This window comes from Thunnus maccoyii, chromosome 4 (assembly GCF_910596095.1).
Source record: "Thunnus maccoyii chromosome 4, fThuMac1.1, whole genome shotgun sequence".
Classification (NCBI taxonomy): Eukaryota; Metazoa; Chordata; class Actinopteri; order Scombriformes; family Scombridae; genus Thunnus; species Thunnus maccoyii.
The window spans coordinates 23,271,034-23,292,738 of record NC_056536.1 but is presented as its reverse complement, the minus strand read 5'-3'; the positions used below and the strand labels follow the sequence as shown (position 1 = coordinate 23,292,738).

The following is a 21,705-nucleotide window of genomic DNA, read 5'->3' as shown; positions in this document are numbered from 1 at the left end:
CACTATTGAACTGGGTGACATGTTCCTTCATTACTATGAACATGGGCACTGTAGTTTGTTTTGAGTTGATCCCATACACACCATCCTGCTGCCGTAAATACTCCGAAATCCGCCACTGGAAATAGACTGCAACAAAACTATTATTTACTCCTGTATCAGTAACATTTGCTAAAAGCTACAGTTCCCAGCTGTAAGATTATTTTGCCTTTTAACATTTAACTACATATTCATGACTTGTTTTTAAAGATTCATGTCCTCTGTATGAATGAATGGGCTTGAGGCTGAATGCCACAGAGAGGGTAGTGAAGTCAGAAAGTATTAAGAGACAGACTAACACACTGTTGGTTTTGATCTTTTCATGGGATTTGTTGATAATTAAAAAAAATATATAAATTATCACCAACCTTATCTTTTAACACTGTCTGATGGCCATGTATAAACTGAGTCACATACTCCTTCAATGTGAAAAGAATCAATATCTAAACATCAAACATAGTAGAAATAAGGCCCAGAAAGTCTTTTTAAGTCATACTCTGTCCCTATATTACATTTCATTTATCCACAATTATTGTATTTTCTCCAATCATCTAGTTTATTCATGAATTCCCCACATTTTGGTCTGAGCTCGAGGGGGGGTTTGATTCCATATCAACATCTTCAGACTCCTTCCCATTTGTCTGTTCACCTGCAGCTTTGTCAGTGCTCGTCAGTGACCCATTTGTTGCCGACGCATTTGCCTGCGACGTTTCTTCCTCTTTCTTTTTATCTGGCACTTGATTAAAATCAGTCCTTGGGATTTTTTCCTCCCTCTCTGAAGAAAGAGAGGGTGAGTGTTTCGCAGTCTTAAGGGGGGTTTGCGCTGACGGGCTCGTTCGACCAGTGGCTTTATTAGCACCAGCTTTTTCCTCCATCTGCCCACTGGCTAAGTCCCCAGTAGAGCCGTTGCTTGGCAGCACCTTGTTATCTTCTCTCTTCTTCTTCGGTGGTTTTTCAGTGTCAATGTCCCCATCTGTTTGCATAATGTTGTCTGCTTCCTGCATGGTGTCCTTTGAGTTGTTGGTATATTTGAGCTCACTGTCTGCACTGGGCTCAGTTTTTGCCATCACAGTGTCAGGACTGGGTGACTGATCCATTTCATCAACATCATCTGTAGAGTCATTTCCATTTCCTAAAATTTCGTTATTAGATTCAGCCTCTGAATTTCCATTTCCTACAGTCTCAGCTTCTTGTTTTGGCTCTGGGGATGCTTCAGATAGTTTGTTTTTGTCTTTACTTGAAGTTTTATCAGTTCCTTTCTGGGCTTTTGCAACATTATCCGGTCCATCCTCTTTTTGTGGCACAACTGCTTCTCCGTCTTTGCTTTTACCCCGGGAATACACTTCTTCCTTTCCATCTCCATTCCCAACAGCATCAGATCTTTTCTCTGCCTTCCTGAATTGTTTCTGAATCTTTCTGGGACACCACACAAACTTATCCTTTGGCTCAAAGTGAAGGTAGGCAAAGCGCACAAGCTCCTGACGTTTGTGTTTATCCAGGACTGCAAACAGGAAGTAGTCGAGTACACTGCGTTTAACACTGCTAAGGGTCTTCTTGACCAGAGTCTCTTCAAGAAAGAAGCGCACAAGTGGGGCCTGATAGTGCTCAAAGCCCAGCTCTCCGAGGCTCTTCAGGATACGAGTGATGCGCAGGTTGTTGTGCATATTCCTGTGAGAGATGAGACAGTTGAAGCTGAAATTACAAAGAAAAAAAGTACATATCTCGGAAGTTGCTTACTTGAGAATATTTGAATATTTACCGCTCAAGGTTTCCAAAGCGCTCCTTCCAGTTCTCTGCTCGTTTCACTTCACCTGTCTCTTTGTTGACCAGACGGATGCCATAAAAGCCCAACATGAGTTCATAGGACTCAACTAGTCTCTTTTTGGCATCCTCATTCTTCTTGAAGGCCTGGCGAGCACATACGGTGGAGATAAAAAGTGAATGAGACAAAATATTGTAGGATATTTCTATAACTTTTGTGATCACACATCACACTAACAGGGGTCATACTTGTAAATAAATACATGGAAATCAATATGTTCAGGGTATCCAATAGGTTTGCATTCCTAGCTAGCCAGAAATCGGTATAGTTATCAGTAAAAAAAAAAAAAAAAAAGTAAAAAAAAGCTTAAGGTTTATTTTTATGCAGTGTTTCCCCTATATGCTTTCAACAGCAGCGCTGCTGCTAAATGATGAACACCACCAATGAAATTTCACATTGTACATAATGATCACAACAAATGCAAACCACGCGCACATCCTCCACTTCAAGCAGCTGACTAGAGCTAGTGGTGAGCGAATGGGAACTAGTGTCATCGCTGCAGCTTCAACTCTCTGTCCTCTCCTCTGCTCCCTGTGTGGGTGTTTGATCGAGGGCGGGGCTCTACTCCTCCACTCGTACACAGACACAGAGCAGAGAGGCCAGCGGAGACAGTGAACCAGGTGAGGTGAAAGGTAACATTTTACGCGAGTTGATGACAACTACATGGTATACCAGGGTATTTAGAAATCCTGAAGGTATGATTTTCAATACCGTCAATAATACAGACGCTCCTCTTTCTAATAAACTGATTCAGAGACGCTGTATTGAGGTGATGTAGTGCACAGTACGCACCACCAGAGGTCAGTCTCTACTGGTGAAACAGGAAGCTGAGCTGAGAAAGATAGCGACTGCTAGTAGTGGGGTTAGCGTTACAGGACTAGTAAAAAAGAAAAATGCCTCTGCTTTCTCTGTTTGGGAGTATTTTGGGTTCAGTCCTGATGATAAAGGTGAGCCAGCTAACACGGACGAAGCTGTGTGCACCATTTGCCTCAAGAAAGTTGTAGCTAAAGAGCAACATCTGCACATCATCTCTGTTCAGCCCACGGACGTGTCGGTATCCTCTGCGGCAACAAGGGTCCTCCAGCAAGAATCCATGGAAGAAGGGCCCTTATTTCCAATCTATTCATTATTCTATGGGCCATAAGTATTTAAATCCAGAAAGACTCATCTAAGTAGGCTAACTGCATATTAGACACACAGCATTGTAGGCTAAACAATGTCATACACGCTACAATGACTTCAATCACCCGCAATCATCACGGTATTTTTTACACAAATACCGTCATATACTGTATAACCCAGTGAAATGTCAGGATGGTATGAAGGTATGAAAAAATAGATACCGCCCAAGCCTATTTAAAATAGAAATCAATTCTAATCCTGTTCTGAACTAGGATTACTTCAGGACATAGTGCTTACGTCATCAGTGAGCTTATTTGTTTCACTTTTCTCCTTGCTAATGCCTGAGTGTACTGTGAAAAACTACAACCAGTGTTGTGTAGGTCCAAAATGATGTGAAAATGCATAGTTTTTAGTCAAATAACATCAGATTTTCTTGGGGGATAACCCACAAACCCCCTGACTGTGTTGAGCCATTTCATTCTTTGACATTTAATTACAACTACAGCTATCTGGGCCTCCAGAGTTCTTCTGGTGTCAAAAGCTCCTGTAAATGATCACACACACGGCTCGATGAACATGAATAAACCTGTCTGGGACAATTCTTAAGTACTTTTTTTAAGTAGTTATTTCACTGTTTTTGTGCGCAAATACAGGCACGCACACAACAGTAAAGCTGCTGAAAAAAATCCCAGGGGAAACACTGTTTATGTGTCTGTGATGTCCATATGAAAAGACTTTAATATTTTGGAACACAGGTTTCCCAAGCTATTCAGATATTTTCTCTACAGACGGATGTTAATAAATGACAGTGTGAGTTGATAACTGATGTGCTCGTGTCCTGCAATGCAAGAAAATGTTTGGTGAGGCTGGTAACAGGGAATGAAGAGTAGGTCAGGTCTATAATTAAGCAACAATGCTACAGCTGTCACCTGAAGCGGTTATATGGTGGCCACTGTGTTTAACTTTTAGTAAGCTTTGAGTTGAAGATATGAAATTTTTCTAATGGAAAATAGCCAAATTTTATCTAACATTTTGAGAGACATTATCCCCTAAGACAGGCTACACTATTGGACAATGATAAAATGTGGAAAATGTCTTTATCTGGGCTGCAGCGCTGTGAAGCAGAATCTATGAATAATGATGTTGGAAAAAAGATATTTACATAATACAATGCAGTATTTTTATACATTATTTCATTAGATATGCAGCTTTAAATTGTTTTAAGTATTTTTGGGGCACTTCGTTTTGATACTGGACCAGAGAAAGGTTACAGGAAATGAGAGGGGAGAGAGCAGGATGGCGTACAACAAAGGCCCCCAGTCAGTCTTACTGGAAATTGCTAGGCCTCCAGGACGGCCAAGCTTTTTACTTCTGCAGCTCATTTTTGAAAGAATTTATCACTCAAGCCATTTTTGAGCATAGAGAAACTATGGCATCAGTTCAATTTTCTGGATGATTCAACCAGCCTGTCTAATATCACGCATCTCTAGCCAAAGCATCCGAAATACATATTTAACTCATTGGACGGCATTCAATTCTGGCTTTGCTCTCATCAGATATGGTTCTGTGTCATCAATGTAAATGATCCAATTAATTTCCTGCGTTGCTTTATGTTGCACCCGAAGTTGCGAGTTACGGTTGACAAACAAACTCTGCACATTTAACTGTTGTGGTTGAGCATTCATTTAAATATCTGCTGTCTCACTCACCTCAATCTCCTTCTTGGTGAGTTCTGAAGCCATGTAATTAACCCCCGGTTCTCGCAGTGGAAACAGCCTTACAATGGCAGAGGATTAAAGAGAGAAACAACACAAAACCAGTTAACATAAAAAGAAACAATACACTAACGCACTTATGTCAAACGTCTCTGCAACTGCTAAAAACCCCAAAACAAAAAGGACACTACATACAACTCTGAAACCCTATGATTTTACTAAATACATCCTTCTAATAAACAGTCTTGACCAGCAGCAACACTGTGTCAACAGACAGCATGACATCGTTCTGGGCTTCGCTGGAATGAAGTGTCAGCTTAATCATAGTTTCTCTTTTGTCGAATCTGTATTTAGTGACAGCTGAGACTAGAAAACTGTCATTAGGCAGATGAAAAGTAAGCAATCACAGTCTTTGGAGGTTAATTTCAACATTTTGAAAAATAAAATGTAGTGTAGCTAATACATGAAATGGGTAGTTTTTTACCCTGACCATTTAATTTGGAACAAAGGGCTTGAACCAGGTACTTAAAAAGTAGAGGAATGTGTGTTACTCTAAAGTTGGTTTTAGAACTGCAATGATTAGTTGATTGTTAAATTCTCTGGTTCCAGCTTCTTATATGTGAATATTTTATGGTTTCTTCAGTCCTCTATGATAGTAAACTGAATATCTTTGGGTCATGGACTGTTGGTCGGGACAAAACAAGGCAGTTTAAGTTGCATGTTTAGGCTGTGGGAAACAGTGATCGACATGTTTCACTATTTTTTGACATTTTATAGATCAAACAACTAATTGATTCATATTGATTTATATCGCTATAACTGCTTTAAAAACAAGATACAAAGTTACTGACTTGTTCACTGGCAGATTGTTTCTCTTACAGTGCTTTTTATCAAACCACCCACACTCACCTTAGACGTGCAATGGTGCAGCAGACATTAGCCTTACAACACGTTTTGCTAATCAAGAGCTTCAGGAGCACAACATACATTATAAGATCCCTTCATAATGCACTTACGATGTAAGTGATGAAGCCTCCTTCCATGCAAAAATGTATTTAAACGTTTATCTGAAGCTAATGTGAAGCCTTCAGCCTTCCAAATTAGTCAAATCAAGCAGATACCTTTCAACGTTAGTCTTTTTGGTGCCAAAATCCCTCTTTTTGTTACTATACTTCCACCGCAGCTCAACAGGGAAATGCTGTCCGAGAAAACAAAAAGAGGGAATTTTGTGCTAAAAAGACTGTAAATGCGGCAGATATCCACTTGATATGACTAACTTAGACTGCTGAAGCATCATATAAGCTTCAAACTTTTAGTACAAAATGACTGTGTGAACATACTGTGGATTTTGGCCTCTATCACTTACGCTGAGAGTGCATTTGAAGGGGATCTTTTAATAGCCAGTATGAACAAGAGGAATTATTACAGTGAAGAAAACCTCTTTCAGTGTTCATATGGACAACTGACAGACTTGAAATATTGTGAACCTATCCTTTAAGAGTGTGCAACATGCCACAGATTGCAAGGTCACCAGATTTAGATGACATTAGCTTTGCAACCTCACATTGGACACAGCCAAAACATACACCACAATGTTTACACAATACATACCACTGAATGTACGAGTGAACTCTCTCCAGTCGTTTGTAGTCATTTTTCCATTCTTTAAGAAATGAGTCAATGTAGACATCTGTGCCACATAAGCAAGAAAGCATCATGTCACTACACATTTAACTTTTCAAAAACACTGACAGCACATTCTGAGAAAGTTATAATATATTACCATCAGGAGCGGAGGGATATTTATTGAGATAAAACTGCAAATTGTTCATTTTGTCCTCTGAGCACTCGTCATCTGTAAGATTCTGTCAAAAGAACAAAGAGCATAATTTGACCCCTCTCAGTTGTGAGAGATGAGATGCTTTTCAATGGTGTATTTAAAAGTGCAGTGCGTAGAATTTAGTGACATGTAGCTGAACGGACTTGGCAAAAATGGAATATAATATTCATAAGTATGTTTTAATTAGTGTATAATCACCAGAGAATAAGAATCGTTGTGTTTTCGTAATCTACATAGGGAGAGGGTCTTCTTCCACGGAGATCACCATATTGCACCACCGAGTTTCTACAGTAGCCCAGAATGTACAAACCAAACGCGGCCACCATAGGTTCTCCAACTCCTTGGAAGGTAAAGGGGGGGTGGTGGGGGGGCAATCTGCAACCTCACCGCTAGATGCCACTGAATTCTACACACTGGTCCTTTAACCTTACTTACTGGGTATCCTCTCCTGTAGTTCTGCATGTCCTTTGCTGCCCTCATGTTTCTGGGCGTGTGATGCCACTGCAAATGAAAGTAAAAGTGAAATTAACCTACGTGCAATATCTCACCGTTATATAACGGTGAGAGTGGGTGGGGAGGGGGGGATTATTATTGTTATGAAAAGCTGAAATTACTGCAACTATAACAGGTTTTGTCATAATTACTAATGACGACAAAACCTGCAATGTTTCTACTGATGAGGAAAATTGACATGCTAATCCATTTCCTACTCTGGCAAAAGGGTTCAGCAGTTAATTAATGTTAATCATTTTAACGTGAATAACAAACTATGAGCAGTAATCGCTGTAAGCAGTCCCAACATAAATGTTTCGACGTAACATCAGCTACTTACAACCCGTCAAAAGTAAGCTATCGTCACAGCAGCCAGCTAGGCTAGTTAGCAAGCCTGCAGTAGCAGCAGCGTTAAGGCATAAAGCTAACATTAGCTTTTCCAGTCATGGCAATAACAGCAAACGCCTGGCCGAGTGCATAAGCAATGAGTTAGGAGTCACCATATCACATGCCATGGCATCGTTTAGGTAAGTTATGGTTTGGTAGAGTAATAATTAAAAGCACGTACTGTTACTAAAGTCCACCCAGATTTGTTTTTGTCTTGACTTGACCGACGGGTTTGGCTCTCTCCGGCCGGGTCGTCTCCATCACTCTCTGTGTCCCAGGTCGAGTCGTACTCACACACACAGTCGTCCTCCATTATTTAAAAAAAATACGTTAAATAACTAGCTAAAGCTAAATACACGCGTAACCTAGTTTAACGATATAAACGGGCGTGAATCAAGTTACACTTTCATGTTCAGGTTAGACGGGGACGGCCCTGACCATCCGTCTTTGCAGTCGACCATCAGACAGGCAGCGGCACCGTTGGCGGCTGCAGCACTGATGCTGCCTTCAGGTGCCCCTTCTAAGTAGCAGTAATTTAACCCTCACGCAACTCTACACATCGTTACTAACACAATTGGCCTTGTAAAAACACGCCTAACAGAAAATCTGACAATGTAGCATCCAGTTTCTGCCTCTCGGGATCAGTGTATTAGTGTTATTTGTCACTTAATGAGGTCGTTCATTTCATTGTTTCTATTGAGTATGTTGATTTTCCGACACTCCGTCAAGGCACCATACAGGCTGGTGTAATTGATTCTGATAAATGCAATTCAGTTGATGAGAGTCTTAAGTACAGTATAAATCTAATCTATAAAGGCAAATAAAATGTTATTGTTAAGGAGAAAATCAGCTGATGCAAGCAGAAATTCTGGCAACTCTGATCATGTTTTTTAGATGCAAAAACTATATGCTTTTCATAATGAATGGTAGAGGTGTTGAAGCTAGGTATGTAGGAAAATCAAAATGAATACTATTTATATAGCGTTAAACGCTGTCGCAAAGCACTTTACTAATCAAACAGAACAAACATTAAATCAGTTTTGCAAAAGGAAAGATATAAAAAATAGCAAATAATCAACTAAAAACTAATTTGTAAATGTGGGATTTTGAAAAATATCCAAAAGAGTTTTTGTTGGTCTGATCTCCTCAAGGAAGGATGTCATTATTTTAATGAATAGTGAATCATTTTTCTTTTTTTTTTTTTTTAACATTAATCAATTTTAAAATATAATGTCCTTAAGTCCAGTGTGATATCTTCAAATTTCTTGTTTTGTCTGGCCAACAGCCCAAAACCCAAAGTTAGTCAGTTAATCACATCACTCAAATAAAAGTTTCAAATCCTCTCATCGGACAAGCTGGACAAGGAAATTTATTGTATTTTTGCTTGAAAAATTGCTTCAACAGTTAACCGATTATTAAAATAGTTGCTGATAAATCTTCTGCTGATTGACTTTATCAACTAATTGTTTCAGCTTTATTTAAGACTGGTGTTCAAGAGCAGGAGAAGCAGGCATCTTTTCAGCAAATGCAGAAATGTTGATGTGCTTGATATTAGATCAATTTGACAGCCTAGTCACCCCAGTTATCTTTGACATTCCTAAACTACAACATAACACTAAAGGGTGTCACAAAAGGGTGATACCCAAAATAACAAGTATTGGCTTTTTTTTGTTGAGCCTGTTGAAAAGCACTGTGACAGCTATGAGCCACATTTGAAAACAGATCATACTCAGTACTGCACAATTTTAATTAGGGCTACAAATAACGATTATTTTCCACGGTGAATGATGTCATCATATGTCTTATTTTGTCTGAAACAACAGAAACTCAAAGATATTAACAAAATTAAGATTAAATTGTTAAGGACAAATCTGAGAACCTAAAACCATCTCATTATTGGCATTTTTGCTTTAAAAAAAAGGACTTAAAAAATTAATTGATTATCAAAACAGTTGCTGATTAATTTTCTCATCAACTAATTCTTGCAGCTCTAATTTGACCAGAGTGAAGCATTGGACTTTATGTCATTAACATGTAATAACCCTGCAGTTCTATGTAACCACACCTTGAAGCAGCCATTCATACTTGCACGCTCTTTCTTGCTCTTTTTTACATGCACATAGTCCAAACACAGTCCAATTCATCTGCGAATCCAGTCTGAGCTCTCAGTAGAAGTGTCTTACACATGGGTAATATCTTCAGTATCACAGCATTGTAAGTTGGATTCAATTGTTCTAGTACAAGGTCCACTGGCACAAAGGAGGATTCAGAGGTGTGAACATATAATTGGACCATGTTGTCCATCTTTTGACAGTAATTGGACAGATGCATTTATACATGGGGAGGTATAAATAGAATCATGTATTATCACAGGGGATTCAATGTTGAATGGCCGCTGGTGTGGGTTTCTATTTTTGGTCTTAGTTACTGTGGAAACCAGAGGGCTCTGCAGGCATCCAGTATTTGCTGTTGCTATTTAGTGCCGCTGCTTCATGAAATGGATTCCCTATTGCCTTATCCTCAATGAGTCTAATACAGATGGAAAGATTTGTTGATATGCACAGAGATTATAATAATTATGTAAACCCAGTCTGGCTGTGTTAGTAGGAGATTTGCCAGGAATTTAGAGACTGTCGGAGTTGTTTACTACTCTATCTCCCCCTTGTAACTATGAGTTTCCTATAATTTATCCCCGCAGGAGTCTGCTAGGCGGAGTCGAGGGTCATCAGGGGGAATTCTGCTCATCAAGACTAGATGTACCAGGTAATCGTTATATTCCCATTGCTAAGTTTGTGTGTTTCAAACTAGTGATTTACTAAAGCAGGTTCCATTAAAACTTAGAGTGTCTTAGCTAGTAAAGATTTTGGTTATTTGTGAACTGGTTGCCAAGACACATCTGTTGCCCATCAGCTATGTAAACTGGAAGTCACTGTAGCATCACAAGCTGTGACACACTATAACTCCAAACATTAACAGTTTTAGGAGGCCAGACAATATATTACACTTAACTGCAAACTCTTTGTGAAAGTAGTAATGACTTAATTTTATTTATATATATATATATATATATAAAAAAAAAAAATACAGTTCATGGAGAAATGCTGTATGTTTTTCAGAGTTAGTAGTATGCATACTACTAACTCTGAAAAACACACCATCGAATTATTTTATTACGCTAACCTGTTATTTTTTTGCACATACAGTGGTGTGAAACAGTTTTTGCCCCCTTCCTGATTTATTTTTTGCATGTTTGTCACACCTAAATGTTTCAGAACAAACACATTTAAATATAAGACAAAAGACAACACAAGTAAACACAAAATTCAGTTTAAATGAAGGTTTTATTATTAAGGGAAAACAGAATCCAAACCTACATGGCCCTGTGTGAAAAAGTGATTGCCCCCTAAACCTTATAACTGGTTGGGCCACCCTTAGCAGCAACAACTGCAATCATGCATTTGCGATAACTTGCACTGAGTCTTTTACAGCGCTGTGCAGGAATTTTGGCCCACTCATCTTTGCAGAATTGTTGTAATTCAGCCACATTGGAGGGTTTTTGAGCATGAACCGCCTTTTTAAGGTCATGCCACAGCATCTCGGTAGGATTCAGGTCAGGACTTTGACTTTTCTTCAGCCATTCAGAGGTGGACTTGCTGGTGTGTTTTGGATCATTGTCCTGCTGCAGTACCCAAGTTCGCTTCAGCTTGAGGTCATGAACAGATGGCCGGACATGCTCCTTCAGGATTTTTTGGTAGACCGCAGAATCATGGTTCCATTTATCACAGCAAGTCTTCCAGGTCCTGAAGCAGCAAAACAGCCCCAGACCATCACACTACCACCACCATATTTTACTGTTGGTATGATGTTCTTAGTCCACATAGTATTTTCCCAAAAGCCTTGGGGATCAAGATATTTTCTGGCAAAAATGAGATAAGCCTTAATGTTCTTTTTGTTCAGCAGTGGTTTTGTCTTGGAACTCTGCCATGCAGGCCATTTTTGCCCAGTCTCTTTCTTATGGCGGAGTCATGAACCCTGACCTTAACTGAGGCAAGTAAGGCCTGCAGTTCTTTGGATGTTGTTGTGGGGTCTTTTTTGACCTCTTGGATGAGTCGTTGCTGCGCTCATGGGGTAATTTTGGTCGGCCAGCCGCTCCTGGGAAGGTTCGCCACTGTTCCATGTTTTCACCATTTGTGGATAATGGCCCTCACTGTGGTTCGCAGGAGTCCCAAAGCTTCAGAAATTGCTCTATAACCTTTTCCAGACTGATAGATCTCAATTACTTTCTTTCTAATTTGTTCCTGAATTTCTTTGGATCTCAGCATGCTGTCTAGCTTTTGAGGATTTTTTGGTCTACTTCACTTTGTCAGGCAGGTCCTATTTAAGTGATTTCTTGATTGAGAACAGGTGTGGCAGTAATCAGGCCTAGGTGTGGCTAGAGAAATTGAACTCAGGTGTGATAAACCACAGTTAAGTTATGTTTTAACAGGGGGGGCAAACACTTTTTCACACAGGGCCATGTAGGTTTGGATTTTTTTTCTCCCTTAATAATAAAAACTGCATTTAGTGTTTACTTGTGTTATCTTTGACTAATATTTAAATTTGTTTGATGATCTGAAACATTTAAGTGTGACAAACATGCAAAAAAATAAGAAATCAGGAAGGGGGCAAACACTTTTTCACACCACTGTATAGGCTAACATCTTTGGCATAACGTTTGTAATTTGAGGTGTATTGTGTGAGGTCAGATGTGTCAACTATATCCCATTACCTCATTAACTTATCTCTACGTAAGAACTAGTCTGTGTGGTGCAACCTGTTTTAATTTAGTGATGCGTAAAACTGAACTTAGTAAACATTTACATAATAACCAGGCCAAGTTTGAACTCATACAAACAGCTCCAGGTCTGACTGGCTGCCAAGTTATGTGTTGGTGTAGATCAGCTACTGTCTTTACTGGCCTTTAAGCAATCATACACTGGTATGTCTTATTTACTCTTCCCTTTTTCTCATATTAATTGTTTTAAAGTTGTGAAAATTGTGTTCTAAGTAGTCAGAGCACACTTTGCATCTCTGATAAGACCCTTTTATTGCCTTTTGAAATGTAATATTTATTGTAATGTTTAATTTATTTATATTATTTAAGATATTTTCTTTCTTTCTCACATTTTATGTTTAAATGCTTATCAGGCTGTCACTTATAATGTTGGTGTATTTTGTTTACTGCAATCAATGTGTCAAATGAATAGCAATGTTTTAAGTACTCAGGGCACAGCTTGCATCTCCAATAAGACACAGTTATTGCCTTTTGAAATGTAATACTTATTCTAATGTTTAATATATTTATATTATTTAAGATATTTTCTTTCTCTTTCACTTATATTTATATACAATCGTCACACCCACAATTCTATTCAATTCTATTCTGCACATTTTTATGGACCAATACATTGAATTAAGCAGAAGTCGAAGTGCATTACTGTAACTGCTTACTTCAATTGTGGCCTCACTATGATTAATATGATTGTTTCCAATTATCCAATTTAACAGCAAACGTGGTCACTGAATGATGCACTGACTTTGTGTGTTCAAAAATGTACGAGCTGTAGGAAAAGTTTAAACAGCAGCTGAGATTATCTGTCTAAAGCGTCAAGTTGTAACAGTAACAGTTAAAGACCATAAGAAGCTGTTCAACAAGAGTCATAATACAAATGTCAGAGTCAGACCAATATAGATTTAGACCAACTTTTAATGGCATCATTCATCCTTGGTGGCTGACCTACTGTATGTAGAAAAAAAACACTCAACACTTTCTGCAGCTGCTTTGCAACAAAAGCCATCCAGTGGCGTTACCATGACTCATAGTATCTGAATTCTCGTCATGTTGTGTGGTGTTTCAACTTTGGTGCATAAAAGAGAAAATGTGTATCATGCACTTTCTTCTATTGTGAGAGGATCAGAAGTATTTGCTGACAAAGCAAACCAATGAAAGGAAGCAAAGATCTTTTCTGTTTTACAAACAGAAATATAGGAGTATAATAAAGGAACGGTGTATAATCTTACGGATAATTAAGAAATACAAAGGAGAACTCTTAAAGTTTTTCTTTAAAGCTATGGAGAGTGGATGACTAGAAGATGACAGAGGACTTTTATAGGCTCAGTCCATCCACCCTGTATATGGCACAAAGCAGACAGGCCTCTGTGAGTTGTGCCACAGCACTAAATATAACTCAGTTTGCTGTTCTAACTGTGAGTCAGTGACAGATCCGAGGGGATAATACTTACTCTTGCTTTCCTAATATTATCTAATCTTGCACTGTCTTACCTGGAATGTTCTCCTCTGCAGATGAAGGAAACTACTTTTCCACTCTGACAGGTAGAACATTTGTAGTCATTGTCTCTTGACGTGCTTTCTGTATCTATGAGTACCTATTTCTGAAGAGACTTGTTTTACATCTAGAGAGCATATAGTGTATGTCTGAGTGTTTCAATGTGAAGAAAGCAGAGTCAAACATGGCATGAACTTTAGCAAATTACAATTCTTGTTTAAATTTGGGTATGAATACAAACTCATTAACATATTTTGATTGCTTTTTCTGTATTAGAATAGTTGTGTCTCTCAGGTAGGCAGATTGTTTCCGTACTGTGGCTGTTTTGGCCAAAGTGTTGCCATACCTGCATGTAAAAATACCTAATGGTTCAGTCAGAAACACTTACGTCACGTAATGACCTTTTATAGCAAATAGTTAGATTTGGCAGAACCTTTTCTGCGGTCTGAGGGTGTCTGAGGGAGATCAAAGAATCCAAGCAGTGACAGGGATTCTGCTTAGAGAGATAATCCCCATAATAAACATACATGTATGTAAAAATCGTCAAAAGCAGCGCACAGACTTTAGGGCTCTGCCTGAACTGACTGTATGCTCCTTTAACTCCGTGATTCTCTTTGTTACCTGTCTGTGTCTTGTGTATCATAAACCATCACAAGTTTTATGACTGAAATTTCACTACCGACCTTGGAAACAGTAGCTGACAGAACAATCTCACCCCAAGGTCTTCTGGAGCTTTTGATTGTATGACACAATTTTCTAGAAATGTACTGCAGATGTTAATATTTCCATTTTGTCTGAGCACTTTAAGAACTCTCTGTCCATGTTGAGAATGAAAGTTCATTCTTGACCTCAGAAACAGTAAAACAATCTCACGACAAGGACAGTTTAGTAGCTGCTCTGGAGCTCAAATCACAAATTTGTCTAGAGCAGTGTTCAAGGATATTTAAGTTAAACTTGGTCTTACACATGTCTATATCATGCTTGGTTTGACAACTGGCTGTGGCCCACTTTCTTGCCTCCTCATTGTATTTGCTTTACTGCTGGTACATAAAGACATTGTGTTATACTGTATCATGACACTACAGCTAGCTCATCCGTGTTATCCTCCAGTTATCAAATTTTTTATTAGTATAATTTACAGTCTGCTCTTTCAATATTTATTCTCAAACCAGTTCAGGTGGTAACTGTGGCACCACTCTCAGAAATGTAATTCTTTGATGTAATATTGAGACTATAGAAGTTTGTGTTGAGTATTGATATAGCAAAATGTATCTACATTTTAAATTATGGCTGTGTAATATAGTTGTTTGGGATTTTCTAGTAATCTCTGTTGTTACGCCCAACCCTTGGTCAGCCCTATGGGTCGAACAATAATCCACCATTTACCCAAAGTAAAACTCTTTTAACAAAGTAAACCTTTTAAGACACCCAAACCATGGGATTTATTAACGAAAACATACAAAACAAACCAAGACACTAAATGACTACTATAAACAATCAAAATACAACAGAAACACTAAGTAACATGAAATCTCAGGCTGAGAGGCAAGACCAGCAGTCCACAAACGAGAAGCCTCTCTTGCAACAGGAACCTGGGAGATATTAACGTCCTCCTCCCTGGGCCAGGTGCACCTCATTTTGGACTGATTAAGTGTAGATGACCTGGGCAGAGCAATAGACAGGAGAGGAAAAGGACAAAAAAACCCAAAACAGGCAGCACATACGGCTGTAACACTGTTTTCACGCTCAATTTTCAACGCTCATATTTAATAGGACACAAATAGAAATCAAATGATGACAGGCAAATGGAGTCATAAAACAGTTCAACCAATTAACAGTAATTCTTGTAATTCTGATTTTTGTTCTAATATTCCTTTGTCTGTTTAGGATGCAGAATGTCAGCCTGTTTTTTTCCTATTCTCTTTTAAACTGCAAATTCAAATTCAGATGTGTCCTCCATAATCACATCCCTAAGTCAAAGGAAGTCACCGGATCATTATCTGGACATAAGCCCTTGCAGTCAAATTCACAACTATCCAACTTTGTCTCTTAAGGCCGCCAGTCTTCTTTTCACTTTGACAACAGGCATGTTGACACACAAAGCCTCTCACAGTATCAAGCTTCTTTCCCATCTTGCACTTCTGCTTTGTGCCTTTCTGTAATTTTCTCTTATTCCTGTCAAAGCACAGCTGCTGTTCCCTGCTAAAGACACCCTTTCCATTCTAAAAATTTGGCTTTTACAGATGAGCTTCATTTTTGTAAGCCTTCCTCCAGGATTTTGCCAGATTTGCATTTTTGTTCTTTTAGAATTGGCAGATGGGTTTTATTTAGGAGCGAAATGCGCCTTCAGGCAAAAGGTCCTCTTTTCTCTGCATGATGCCATGTGCATCCCTAAAATGGTTCAGTACAATCTGCATATTCTCAGCATCAACACAGACACCGAGGAGGTCTTTGTGATTTAGTGAGATAAAAAAAAAATGGACAAATCCTTTCTGTGGGCAGTGTTTAATGAGGAAAAATGGGGGTAAAACATAAAATAGGATTGCTTCCAGGTGGGGCGTAATGAGCACTAAGAAAGGAGAAATGGTCTTTTTCGGCAAGAACCAAAAAAATAAGTTTATATATTATTGTATCTACCCAAATTCTTCCCAAAGAAAAAAGCATCCACTAACTCACCAGCTGTCATTCAGCAACCTTCATAATGATAATAATAATGTCGATAATAACACAGTATTAGCAATAGAAGCAGACCTGTGAACAAGTATAATTTGTCCTTAAGTATTCTGCAGTACTGTAAGTCAGATGTTCAGAATTACATATAATTAATAACTAATCAAAAAAGAGGCATTATTAGCTACAGAGTGGACAAAGGACAGTATTTCCATATCCTCTTCATTTGTTTTCAATGTTCCATGTAGATTGCATGATAATATGTGTGTGTGTGATAATGAAATGTACCTGAGACAAAGCAGAGAACAGAGAGAGAGAAAATAAATCAATGAGGCATCTCTTTGAGTCTAAATACTTATCCCTGAGCCCTGGACCAATGGGGATTGATGGGCCTCCTCACTTTGTTCCAGGTCCTTGGGCTTTGAAAAGGATGTGAATACAAGCTGTGCGGATTGATGGGTGGCTGTTAGGGCTTCAGGTTCCTCTCTTATCAGCTGAGAGGTAATTGATTTATGGAGAGCTGGTTTGAATCACAACAGGGATGTAAGTGTGCTGATTTAGCCACTTAACACAAAAACAGGGTCACCAAGAGCAGGTTGCTCTGTTTGAGAGGAACAAAAGAACACATGGTAATCCACCTGCATTACCCTGTTGGTGCTGCTAATACCTACTGCACAAGGTGGGTGGTTCTCAATTTTTATATGATACAACTGTGTGATATTTATTTTCTTTCCTTTCATGTTTCTTCGAAACAAAAAAAAAATCCAGCCTGAGTAACAAAAATTAATGATACTTGTTGTGATGCAACAGCAATATAATTCACGGAGTGAGTGTCTGGATCATTGCGCTTAACGTATTAGCTTCAACCTCACTGACAGTCCAAGTCTGGGCTTCTGGTATAAGTAACCATGGCAACCAGCATCACCTACAGTACAGTAAATTTCCAGAAGCATCTAGTGTAGCAATGTCGTTTATTTAGTGTACACACATACATCAGCATACTAATGTGCAGGGGCACACACACACACACACACACACACACACACACACACACACACACACACACACACACACACACACACACACACAATCTATTTTGTTGTTATGATGTTATGAAAAAATCTGTATCTTCGTTTAAATCCCATTTGAAAACCCACTTCTATTGAATGGCTTTCTAATAAATATACAGCGTTGTAACATGTGTTTTATTTGTCAATTTTTCTCTTTGTTGTTTTATATTTGTTTGTTCTAAAGCACTCTGTAACCATTGATTTTGTGATCAGTGCTAAAAACAAACAATCTTCATTATTATGTTATTGATATGAATCTGTAAAAGGAATATAGTTTACATTGGATGACATCATCACAAGATCTCAAAAATGTATTGTATCAATTAAAACTGTCTTTACTTTGACTTATACACAGAATTGGACATTATCATCCATCTCACATGTATTCAGTAGGTTGTGAGTGAAAGAGAATCCGTGAGTTTATTGCTATGTCAAGTGGTAAATCCAAAAGTTAGTTGAGAGTCTTCATGAGCCCATTTTGTTTGTTTTTTTTAATCTCACCAGCACAATATTTCTTAATCCAGTAATGTATTATGCTCTCATGTTTTTTTTACACCTGCAAATTAACACAGACTAACTATTTAAGTAATTTTAATTATCTTTCAACATGTTGCCTGGTCATCATTTACTTGAGCTTCAGACGTAAGAACTTAGGATAGCCTTGTGATGGTGTGTTTGAACGCAAGCAAGCAGAACTTTCTTTATATATTCCAGAGGAGATACAATGTGCTTGTTCTACCTGAACTCTGGGTTTCCGTGGTTCTCAGCCCCTGAATGTCTCTACCTTGAATACGCAGTTAGAAGGCCAGTTCATGTGAATCCCACCGGCTGCTGTCCATGGTGCTGAATCCCCCTCCTCATGTTAGATTGGTATCTGCCGGGTCGAGTCGGGACTTAACTTGTTGCACACAGGTGTGATGAGACTGAACATTGATGCTTACAGCTTACTATGTGTCTTACGCATGAATCATATTACACACAGCCTTTTACTGGCGACTGGTTTGCGCATGCGAAGAGACAAGCTGAGGCCACTTGCTTTAACATATGACCGTGTGGAGAGCATCGATCGCTCTCAATGCGCACAGCGGGATATGCGCGTTTTTACATAAACATTAAATTCAAACCTGGCAACAAAGATTTCCACGTTATATTTTCCTACACGCCTCTCCTGCTACTACGTTTCACGCAACAGGCTGCAAGACCAATGTGGAGTCTACGCTGAAGAACAGTACCACCACCTGTAACTGTGCCTCTGCTCCCGACTTTTCATGCCGACACCGAGGATGAAGAAGCAAAACGTCCGGACTCTGTCGCTCATCCTCTGCATGTTTTCTTACTTGCTGGTCGGCGCCGCGGTGTTTGACGCGCTGGAGTCCGAGTCGGAGAGCTCCCGCAGACGCATCCTGGAGCAGAAGCGCAACGAGATGAAGAAGAAGTACCGCTTCTCCGAGGACGACTACCGCGAAATCGAGCGAGTAGTGCTGCAAGCTGAGCCCCATCGCGCCGGGAGACAGTGGAAATTTGCTGGTTCTTTTTACTTTGCCATAACAGTCATCACCACCATTGGTAAGTTGGAATATATTACTGCTATCTTTTGAGATGAGTGATAATGTTGTTACTGCATTTACTATATATCAGTTTATTTTTCTGCACGAATGCAACATTTAAGACTTGTTTTGATTACAGACTAATTTCCATTTAATTTCCATCCTAATTTCCGTTTTACCATTCAAGCGTTTCTATGCGTCACGGTGTTCCTCTCACTTCCATCTCTTTGCATAAAGGTTATGGACATGCAGCACCAGGCACAGATGCAGGAAAAGTCTTCTGCATGTTCTACGCTGTACTGGGCATTCCTCTGACTTTGGTCATGTTCCAGAGTCTGGGAGAGAGGATGAACACATTTGTCCGCTATCTCCTACATAAGGCGAAGCAGTGCCTGGGCTTTCACTGCACTGAGGTGTCCATGGAGAACATGGTCCTAGTGGGTTTCCTGTCCTGTATCGGAACACTGTGTGTGGGGGCTGCAGCTTTTTCCCACTTTGAAGGATGGAGCTTCTTCCATGCTTACTACTACTCCTTCATCACACTAACTACCATCGGCTTTGGAGACTTTGTGGCCCTGCAGAAAAAGGAGGACCTCCAGGAGAAAACCCCCTATGTGGCTTTCAGCTTCATGTACATCCTGGTGGGGCTGACTGTTATTGGGGCCTTCCTTAACTTGGTGGTGCTTCGTTTCCTCACCATGAATACTGAGGATGAGAGGAGAGATGCTCAAGAGAGGGCGTCACTGAAGAGGGACAGAGGCCTTTTGGATGGGGCTGTGGGTGTCCACGTTGAACAAAGCAGAGACGGCCACAGGGGGAGGAAGAGGAGCAACTTGGTGCACAGTCGCAGCCACAGTACCCTCTTCCTTCCAATGGAGGAGGGAACCAGCCGCACTAACCTCATTGCTTCTCCAGTGGAGGACCAGGAGAGACGAAAAAGCCCCTGCAGACACAGGCTGCATTTTCAGATCAAGGCAGGCAGACACGGGCCAGAGTCGAGCCTCAGCTCTCTCTGCTCCTGTGTGTGCTACCGGCTGGGCATTTGTGATAGTCCTCTTATGTCCCACAGTGAACACCACGGCTGCCATATCAATTCTGTTTACTACAACTCAGTCTCCTATAGCATCCAGGGCTGCTCGCCAGGTTCCATTGACAACACTGGACTTTCTTCCCCAGGGAGCACACTCTCACCTGGGCATAGCTTCCGAGAGTTCCCCCGTTCAAGGAGAAAGTCAGTTTAAAGAGCACTTTAGTGAGAGTGAGTGTTTGCACAGACTGTAAACAATATTTTCATTGATACTGTATTTTGTGTCACACCTTTTTTGTGCATGTCAGAAGACACTGATTCTGTTAAACAAATACACCGTCTCTTGTGGCTATTGAAAACGATTTTATTTGTAAAACAAGGATGAGATTTTTTTTTCCTCTTTTACCGCCATGACATCATTTATGTTTGTGATTCTGCAGTTTTCCTCGCATGTAAGCCTAAGTGCAGTGCATGCTAAAGAGAATGTGTAGCACACAATGTGAATGCATGAGTGCTATGTAAAGATGTAAAAGGTTGGGCTTTTAATCTACAGTTTTAACAGAAGTATTTTTTAATAGTACTTTATTTATGAGTGTATAACTGTTCAGTGAAGGTATGTGAATGATCCTTGGTGGACTTTGCTCCTGCTTTAGACAAAACCCTAAATTTTTCATGCCATAGCTAGAAGATGTCATTATACTTTTATATTTTAAAAAAAGCCTTAAAGAACTTTGACCAAGCACATGAGGTATGTGGCTTCTTAGCTCAGTGAGTTTAATAAATCCTTTTAGTACTTATAATTGGGGGTCAGAATAACCTTTTGTGCATTGTTCAGCACTAATGCACTCTAATATCAAGAGATTATGCTTGTTAAAACTGATTGACATTAAATGGATGTAGCACGCAACAGATATGTAGCAGGTTAACTTCCCACAATCCTGGTCATTTTCCAGTCAGGGAGGTGTTGCTTCCTTGTAGACTTGGTTTGTAGTCAGATTCGATGTGAGTCTCTTACAGTATTGTTTTATTAAACCAAAGAAAAGGACCATTGAATGTGTGAGTGTTTTTATTTTAATCCAGTGATTGAACAAATCAACTCACATTTGCGGGAGGTTATTTGACTTTTGTATTTATTTGTCTTCCTCTGTTGTTTGTATTTTTTTCAACTACCAGAACCCTTTTAGATTTGATAAAAAAATAGATCTCGAAGGCCTTACCTTAGCTGACTTTCTTTTCTGTTGCAACTATCACAGCAGAGAAAAAAGAGGGTCAGAATGAGGTTAATAATACTACTTTTAGAGATATTATAACCAGAATTGGAATGGAGAATAATTGGCTTAGATGATAAAACCCAGTGAAGATTGATTTTGTGATTTGCGGGTCAATGAAATTGAACATTTTAAGATAAAACTGTTATTTCGACAACATATTTAAATGTGTAGTTATGGTCAGCTTCACTCTGGATTATAGTCGCTGAAATGCTCTTGAAACAATACTCATATGTAACCCTAAAAGATCCACTTTTCAGCCAAATTTAGAACAGTTTCAACATAGAAATCTTAACATTTTTTTGATCTGTAAGTTGCCACATTTATGTTTGGTGGGAAAATATCTTTTCAGGATGTCCTGAGATTGCTTGTTGACTAGGTTA

At 39.3% G+C, this 21,705-nt stretch overlaps 2 protein-coding genes across 2 annotated transcripts; one reads left to right on the top strand and one right to left on the bottom strand.

The window, feature by feature from the left end:
• Positions 1-17: 17 nt before the first annotated feature.
• On the bottom strand, positions 18-7,921 carry ogfr (opioid growth factor receptor). Its single transcript, XM_042407929.1, has 7 exons — positions 7,596-7,921; positions 6,971-7,036; positions 6,479-6,560; positions 6,307-6,385; positions 4,690-4,756; positions 1,796-1,944; positions 18-1,704 (listed from the first exon to the last, which is right to left on the bottom strand). Exons 1-7 carry the CDS (start codon positions 7,725-7,727, stop codon positions 597-599), a joined length of 1,683 nt encoding a protein of 560 aa, XP_042263863.1. The 5' UTR covers positions 7,728-7,921; the 3' UTR covers positions 18-596.
• A 9,567-nt stretch (positions 7,922-17,488) lies between these two features.
• LOC121895093 (potassium channel subfamily K member 15-like) lies at positions 17,489-21,043 on the top strand. Its single transcript, XM_042407931.1, has 2 exons — positions 17,489-19,046; positions 19,265-21,043. Exons 1-2 carry the CDS (start codon positions 18,749-18,751, stop codon positions 20,266-20,268), a joined length of 1,302 nt encoding a protein of 433 aa, XP_042263865.1. The 5' UTR covers positions 17,489-18,748; the 3' UTR covers positions 20,269-21,043.
• The last annotated feature ends 662 nt before the right edge of the window (positions 21,044-21,705 follow it).